Source organism: Cynoglossus semilaevis, chromosome 20 (assembly GCF_000523025.1).
Source record: "Cynoglossus semilaevis isolate Cse_v1.0 chromosome 20, Cse_v1.0, whole genome shotgun sequence".
In the NCBI taxonomy this organism is placed as follows: domain Eukaryota; kingdom Metazoa; phylum Chordata; class Actinopteri; order Pleuronectiformes; family Cynoglossidae; genus Cynoglossus; species Cynoglossus semilaevis.
The window spans coordinates 4265431-4273046 of NC_024326.1; the positions used below are offsets into that span (position 1 = coordinate 4265431).

The 7616-nt window shown below is 43.3% G+C and overlaps 2 protein-coding genes across 2 annotated transcripts in view; both read right to left on the reverse strand.

Moving 5' to 3' along the window:
* Positions 1-154: 154 nt before the first annotated feature.
* Positions 155-4421, reverse strand: LOC112486278 (uncharacterized). Its single transcript, XM_025052358.1, has 12 exons — positions 4059-4421; positions 3797-3979; positions 3611-3702; positions 3369-3538; positions 3130-3283; positions 2958-3034; positions 2677-2857; positions 2437-2592; positions 1887-2020; positions 1652-1810; positions 1382-1565; positions 155-669 (listed from the first exon to the last, which is right to left on the reverse strand). The coding sequence occupies exons 1-12, from the start codon at positions 4343-4345 to the stop codon at positions 443-445; spliced, it is 2004 nt and encodes a 667-aa protein (XP_024908126.1). The 5' UTR covers positions 4346-4421; the 3' UTR covers positions 155-442.
* Positions 4422-4746: 325 nt separating this feature from the next.
* The window catches only part of LOC112488680 (apolipophorins-like), a 5973-nt gene continuing 3103 nt past the window's right edge, over positions 4747-7616 (reverse strand). Inside the window, exons 7-12 of the mRNA XM_025066024.1 lie at positions 7364-7529; positions 6903-7262; positions 6561-6705; positions 5835-5993; positions 5592-5710; positions 4747-5345 (exon numbers count right to left, since the gene is read on the reverse strand). Of these exons, the coding sequence (XP_024921792.1) occupies positions 5112-5345; positions 5592-5710; positions 5835-5993; positions 6561-6705; positions 6903-7262; positions 7364-7529 (1183 nt within the window). The 3' untranslated portion in view covers positions 4747-5111. The remainder of the gene's footprint in view (positions 5346-5591; positions 5711-5834; positions 5994-6560; positions 6706-6902; positions 7263-7363; positions 7530-7616) is intronic.

The window sequence follows — 7616 nt, forward strand, 5'->3', positions numbered from 1 at the left end:
CAATTAATATAACACGCAGGGTTACGACAGTTTACCCTAAATTTGTAAAATAGCAGATTTGAAAATATATGACTGTAATTCAAGATTTATTTATAGAATAACAATTCGGTTCAGAGTTTGGCAACTGTGAAAACAATTGTGCCCCCACCTTGTCTACATTGTTCAGCAGAGCTGCAAGGCTAATGTTGTGTTTGGCAAAGGAGGAGGACATCTGCAGGGACTGACTGAGTTTAGTGGTCTCCAGAGACACATCCCCTCTCAGGGGAGGGATCCACAAAGAGTTCAGTGAGCAGGAGGCCTTGAGTTTCCGCTTCACCACCACACCCCAACCTTCTGCCTGTGGAGGATTGTTGGGAAAATATTAAGAGATAATAATACATTTCCTTAAATTTCCTGCTTTAAATACTAAAACCTTAAGCTGAGATTGTCCAGAAGAAGACATCTATTCTTTACTTACATGTATGTAAGTGACAGCTGGCGTGTAGAGCTGCAGACGGGCCTCCCTCTCTCTGCCTCTGTCCCTGTAAAAGCCCTCCAGGATGAGGTTACGGACGTTCAGCCACTTGCTGGCTGTCATCTCTAACGTGAGCTGGAGTGTGTGGCGTTGGAGATGACTCAGACTGTGGGCAGTGTAAAGGTACAGCCACGGTGTGTCCATGTTGAATGAGCCTGAAGCAGACAAAAGGAATGATTAAGTGACTGTCGGTTTCACACTCAAAAAAAAAGAAAAAAAAAGAAGGCTTCTCAGGTGTCGGGAGTGTCCAACGTGTCAGGAAAGTGTAGTGAAGTAAGCGACAGATGCACTGGATTTTAACAGATTTATTTATGACATACAAGGACTTCTGTTCCATGAAGGGATTTTGTGTCAAGACACAAAGGGTTGGGGTAATTTCTGTTACATGATGTTAAAGCTTTTTTTAGCATTTGAAGTCAGGCAACACAAATGCCCAAACCCATTGAAGAAGGTAGAGTCAAATAATTTGGTCAAAGTTAGCCAACAAAAAACTGTGCCTAAAGGCTTAACCTTTATGAAATGTATTTTTCTCTATTTATTTTTATCTAGCTAATGTGATCGCCAAAAACAATAAAAATAGAATGAAACATTATAGTAAGTAGTTTTTTAGGAATATTTGTAAAGATTTGTAAAAACACAGCCATGCAAATTAGAGGAAGGAAGACAATGCATGAAAATAAACAAAAAGAGGTCAATACAGTATAGCTAAAAGCTTGTCAACGAAAACAAATATAGCCATAAAACAGTACTGGACAAAGCTGTTTTTAAAAAGAAACTAATTTAAAGTTATATGGCTATTAATTGGACAGGGCATTTATAAACGTTGTCTTAAACATACGACTGTCTTTACGCTGTAGATTTATTCACCTTCCCATTTCTTCTGCACAGCATCTTGGGGAGGACTCTTCCACTGTAATCCAGCCACCAGTGGCATTAGGTTGTTGTAGTTGATTTTTAAGTGGGTGCTGCTCTCAGAGCCAACGTGACTCAGGTGCGTGTGCATGAGCTGGGTCCTGTAGTTCAAATTCTTCTGTGGTACTTTAAAGTTGAACTGCAATGAAAGAAACCTTACTGTAAAAAACCAGAGGCATGAGGCATTAATCATTCATAATTACTGTTAATAACAGAGGTTTTTACCTCCAGTATGTAGTTTGTGTGATTGTGCATGGACTGGTTTCTGAAGGACTGGCTCAGAAAGACGGTGCGTTTGTTGTTGATCTCGTCCCAGTGTTTGCCGTAGCTCAGGTGCAACACTGAATTAATGTGACTGGAGCTCTTCTCGTGTCTGAAGTGAACCTACGGAGAACAACAGAGTCTGAGAAAAAACAACAACGCTGTTTCGTGGTTGGGGCTTTTTTGTGTGTGCAGTTACTTTGTGGTTGAGAGGAAGTGTGTTGGAGCAATAGAATTCATGATCTGCTCTGATTATATAGGTTTGGTTTAAGTTCCTCTCACTCTTCAGTCTCTGAGAGGAAAAGCACTCCTGGTACAGGTGTCGGGCGTCACCTGAAGAAGAAGATATTATCATGATTAAACGTTACAACGTTAACATGGAAACAATACACTAGACTCCTGGTTGCAGTAGCAACATTGAATATACAGTAGAGCTGTAAACAGAGGCAAATTCTTCCTGCGTGTGTAACGTCAGTAAACATTCTTCTGACAACCACATCCTCTTCACCAAAAGTCTTTTTGTACAGTGGTGTTGTGAATTATAATCACATGTGGACAGACAGAGTGGAAAGTCCTTATTAACGAAGGCTTAGTGTCTCTCCTTGTAATCAACTAGATCACAAGAACATCCACCAGGTGTTCTATAATTTTTTTCCTTAGGCTTTGGATGTTTAGAAACACAAAAACAAACTCAGAGTCTGTTTGTGTTTGTTGTGCGTAGCCAGTTTGTCTTTGTCAGTTGGCTTTACCTCCGAGGCCATACTTGAGCCTCAGTGCGGAGCTCCACACTGAGCCCTTCTGCTCCATCAGTCCAAGCATCCTGCTGCCAACGACCTCAGGTAAGAGCAGCTCCACCTCCACGGAGTACTGTCTGCCGCTGCTATCCCGCCTGCGCTCCAGGGAGACTGAAGACAAATATTTCCAGTTCACTTGTGTCACATACGGATTCGTTACTGTCACGCTAAATATTCAGTGTTTAAAATAGGCACCCGAGAGAGACGCAGTTTCTCGGAACACGTTCTTCAAAGTGGCGGACAGACTCATCTTGCGGCCCAGTCCACGTGTGACATTAGCAGAGAGGATGATGGGAAGTCCATCGACAGCCGTCTTGGCCTCGAGATGGTAGCGTGTCCTCTGCTCTGACAATAGGGTCTTAGTGTCCACCAATCCCTGCAGTGCACAACAACAAAAATAAAGACAAAAAAATAATCAACACACAGTGAAGTAAAAACGTCACCGGATTTGATGAAAACACCAGTCGATGATCTACCCGGATATAAAAGTGGACACCATCGACCACCAGCTCCAGGTTTCCTGACTTTGTGTTCCTTTCTTGTTCAAGGTGTCCTGAAAGAAAGAGAAAAGGATGTCGGGGTTTTTTTGCAATTATTTTGCAATTCCAAAATGTAGTACTTGGTTTCAGGGGTTGCCGTGGGACAAACCTTGTACGTGGATGGTTTTCAGAGGACTAGAGATCCTCAGCAGAAACCTGCTGGGGTTAAAGGCCAAGTCCAGGGACATGTCTCTGGAGATGGAGGACTGAGGAGTGGCCAGGAGGAGGTGGATGGAGGCCTCTCTGGGAAACCAGAAACCTCTCTGCTCAGGTTTGAAAGGGCGGAGATTAAAAAGCATTATTATGTTTTTTGTGTTTTTTTTTTTTGCATAATAACTCTTACAGTACCTGAGGCAGCAGTGAGTAGGCTGCCTCCAGAAGGTAATAATGAAGTCCTCTGTCCAGCTTCAGCAGTCTGACGGAGAGATGAATGGGCCCAGCAGTAGGGAGTAGGATTCCAGCTGAGGGTGATGGATAGGATGCGTTGGAGCACAGCTGCCAGCCGACAACCTTAGACCCTGAGGAAAAATGCAGATCAGTGTTAAGTGAAGATTACAATTGTTAAAACAGCACTTTGTGTAAAGTCTTACAGGTCTTGGAAGTGCAGGTGGTCTTCTGCAGTCGACTCTTCGGCCCCTTTATCTCCTCTCTGTGGTCTCCACTCAGCTGAAAAACTCTAGAGCTAGTACACACAGAAGGGCACACCAGAGGATGTGTTGTGTTGGTGAACATTCGACATTGTGAATTTTGACCCTAACTGCAGGAGAGTCAAAAACCTTAGAGAAAATATGTCCATAACGTCCTCAGGTGTGTTCAGCATGATCCTGACGTCCCGTCCCTCCTCCAGTTGGACACTGCCATCCAGACTGGTAGAGCTCTTCAGCTCAGAGACCCAGTCCACAGCAGCCTGTCCGGGGACGCCGTCCACGCCCATCCTGACTGACAGCCCCACGTAGGCGCTGGGAAACGGAGAACATTTAGATGTTGATTGTAGCAACAACTTTGAAGCCCGTGTTGTTGGTGGTGATGAGGAAATACCTGGGTTTGATGTGTCCTGATAGGGAGAAATGAGACACGTCCCTGTAGTTGACGTTTCCCTTCAAGCGCAGCGAAATCAGGGAGGTCATGTTGATGCCCAGCTTCACGGGTAAACCTGACAGGGAAGGCAGGAGCAGCTCCTCCGTCATCGGCACGGTCCTGTGGTTCAACTCCACCTCGTGACCCTTGAGCAGTTTGACCGCCAGTCCCGCTAAACTCAGCGAAATCTGGTTGATCTGGTCGTGGAGATCTTCACACGTGAAGATGGCGATTTCATTTCCGAACATCTTCACACCAATCCGACATTTTGGCCGTTCCTTCTCGATCCTCCTTCTCCCAAACAACTGAAACAGTTACAGTCGCTATTAACCACAGGCGCTCCAAATGAATCGCAAAACTTTCCCATCATCACTGCACAGTACTTTATGTTAATGTGAGGTGAAAGTGCCCCAGTTGTTTGCTCTGTTATGATAAGTGCAGACAGAAGAGTACTGTTGCTTATTAATTAGTGTGACAGAATGAGCCCTTCTAATCACATGATCTCCTCTAATCTCTGTTTAAGACCTCTGATAACTCTATAACTATGTCATCATTTCCAGAAATCTTTGTTTATGTTGTGCCTTAACATCATAAAAGAACGAAAACAACCATGGGATAAAGCAGACAGCCAGACAGGTGGTTTCCACGGCAGGTTAACCCCGGCAGATAGAACACTAATTCAGTGTGAAAAAGGCAAAAAGCCTGAATGTACTCAGGGGGATCAAAGATAAGCTGCCCTGAGATCTAATCTGAACAGCGTACTGGAACTTCCTCAGTGTTTCTATAACTGTACTCACACTTGTTTAGGACCAGATAACTGTACTGAGTAAAAGTCTAAAGTCTTAACTGCTGCTTGTATACTCGGGTTGCAGAGTAAAACCCTCTTCTCATGCTGTGCAACAGTACGGCTCTTTGTTTGTTCATAAACCACATGACCAGGATTACATGTTACACACCAAGCTATAACTACTGCTCTGAGATAAGACCCCAGAAGAGCTGAGTGTCTTACAACTATCAAAGTGACCTTACCCTGGCCCTGGCCTGCTGCAGATAACTGCTGCTGCTGCTGCTGCTGCTGCTGCTGGATAAACACTTGTCTTTTTCTTCTCTGGAGCCGTCATCTGTTTCTCTTCTTGCCCTGTGTGTTTCATGGTTGTCATTGTTTGCACTGGCCTCTCCATCAGGGTGTGACCGCCGGCCAAAAATATTCTTCAAAAGTGGCTCAGCGTTTTCTACATGAAGATCTACCTAGATTGGGAAACACAGCACATGCGTTCATCATTTGAGTTTTTTAATTTTAATTTTATTATTAATGAAAATGAATTAACACCACCAGTTGCGCATCCACAGTTTTTTTTTTAATTTAAAATTTTGGGCATAACAATGTGATTAAAATAAATCAAAGCAAACCCTGCAATTAACCATGATTCAAATATATATAAATCATTGCCAGGCACTAATGTGAACTGATTAAAAATTATATGTAAAACATACTTCTATTAGGTTGTGGGCACGACCGTGGAAATACACCGTGAGGTTGGCAGAGGCGGATCTTGGTATAAATGACTTTGGGGAGAAAATCAAAGATGTTTCCAAATTGGTGATTCCAATTCCTGCAGAAAACAAGGATAGAGGAATGGTGTCTTCTTAAAAACAGCAACATCTTTATAGGAAATATTCTTTGTTTTTGTTCCCAAACAAAAACTGCTGACTTTTAACCTTTAAGTCTTTTTTCACCTGATGCAGTGGTGTGATCTGAAAACGAAGAGTATTTTAGAAATTCGGCATCAAAGTCTCTGCTTATTATGTCATCAGGGATGGATTCGATGAGGTGCTGCTTCGAGGGGTCCTCGCTCCGCAGGATATTTGTCAGGTGACTCCAAACAAATGAGCCCACTGGAAAACAAAAAGGTGGGAAAAAAATCAGAAAAATATGAAACTTTTCTTTTTTGCCGACTGAGCAGTTCCTGAGCAGTTCCTGAGCAGATATGTAATATCTGTAATATTGTGTCTTAGCATGGGCAACATTTTTTCTTATCTTTCTTAGTATTCCAAACTAACCTTTGTCAGCCTTGACCATTGTCTGTTCATTTACTTCTCAGAAGATAAGAGAAGATAATCTAAGATAAATAGTAAGGGACGATAAAATTCAATTTTTTCCATACGTCCAAATAGGCATTAGACAAAGTTAAATCATAGGTAAACAAATCAAGTAATTAGCAATTAACTACGATAAAATTCAATTTTTTCCATACGTTAAATCATAGGTAAACAAAGAAAGATAGCAGGTATCAAATTAGCTTGATGTATTTTTTTAAAATTCGAAATATCAAAATATTTTAATTAATACAATTAATAAACAAAGCTAAACGCAAACCAAATATATAGAAAAATTAGAGTACAAAGACATTATGCAGGTGCTAAAAAGCCTAGACTAAAAACACATTAAGATGTAAATCAGACCTTGGCTGGATGTTTCCTTTTTCAGTGTGTTCTTCACTACTTCAAACAGGTTCTGTTCAGGGCAGAGCATGAGCTGCTGGTATGCGGCGATTCTGACCTCGGGATCCTCGTGGGAAGAGCCGTACAGCTGCAACAGCACGGACCTCTGTGGAAGGACGACTTCTGTCAGTCACTGGGGTCAGACTCACCCTCACCTCTACACTTCCAGCCACGGTGAATCAATTGCTACGTCATTTACACATGTAGTCTGGACGATCGACGCCAACATGGCGGTGATCTACTTGACATTGGTTTGTTATTGCATTAAGGATCCAAAACAAGTCGCTGCAGGATTTAACTCACGTCAGCTGAGCAGGGAAAACGTCTGAAGGCTTGGACGGCAGCTACTCTCAGCTCCAGGGTTGTCGAGGGGCCGAGTACGCAGCGCTCCAGCAGAGGGGTAAAGGTCGAGGCAGACAGGCCGGTGTTTCCCAAGGATTTCAGTACGTAGAAGATGAATGTTTTGGAGATCTTCATGTCCCTCACGTAGGAACGATTGTTTCCCTCGCAGCCTTGCTTCAGAGCATCCTCTAATATCTGCATAAAGGTTTGCACTGCAGGAAGTTCACCACAGGTGCCGTGGGACTTCTGGCAAAGCTGGTAGACTAAAGATGATCCGGTCAAGAAGGCTTTGAACCTCAACTCCGGGACCTCCAGTAAAGCCTAGATGAAACCGACGCAGAGCAGTAACGTTAGACTCAGCAAACCCCGCTTCACCTCTTAGTTAACGTGAGTGTTCGTTAACGAAACCCAGCGGGCCTCACGTTGATGGAGTCGATGATCCCTGCAGATGGATGAGGGATCAGAGAGACGGTGGTGAGAAAGGAATGAGCCTTGTCGTGCTCCATCTCCTTGCGTCTCATCAGATCAGTCAGGAGGACGACGCAGTTTTCAGATCCACACACCGGTAATGCCTCCAACAAAGGCTGCCTGTCCGAACCGAACATTAAAACCTGAGTTAATTTTAGACTGACTTATTTTACAGTCATCATCTATTGAAGCAAAGCCGTAGCTCCA

Bases quoted from the DNA above. Each gene is read 5' to 3' on its own strand.
- LOC112486278 (XM_025052358.1), bottom strand. From the start codon at position 4,345: ATGTTCGGAAATGAAATCGCCATCTTCACGTGTGAAGATCTCCACGAC. The intron at 2,858-2,957 runs GTAGATCATCGA...TGTGCACTGCAG, and splicing joins GTGTCCACTTTTATATCCGG to GGATTGGTGGACACTAAGAC. The intron at 1,566-1,651 runs GTAAAAACCTCT...CTTTCATTGCAG, and splicing joins ACACAAACTACATACTGGAG to TTCAACTTTAAAGTACCACA.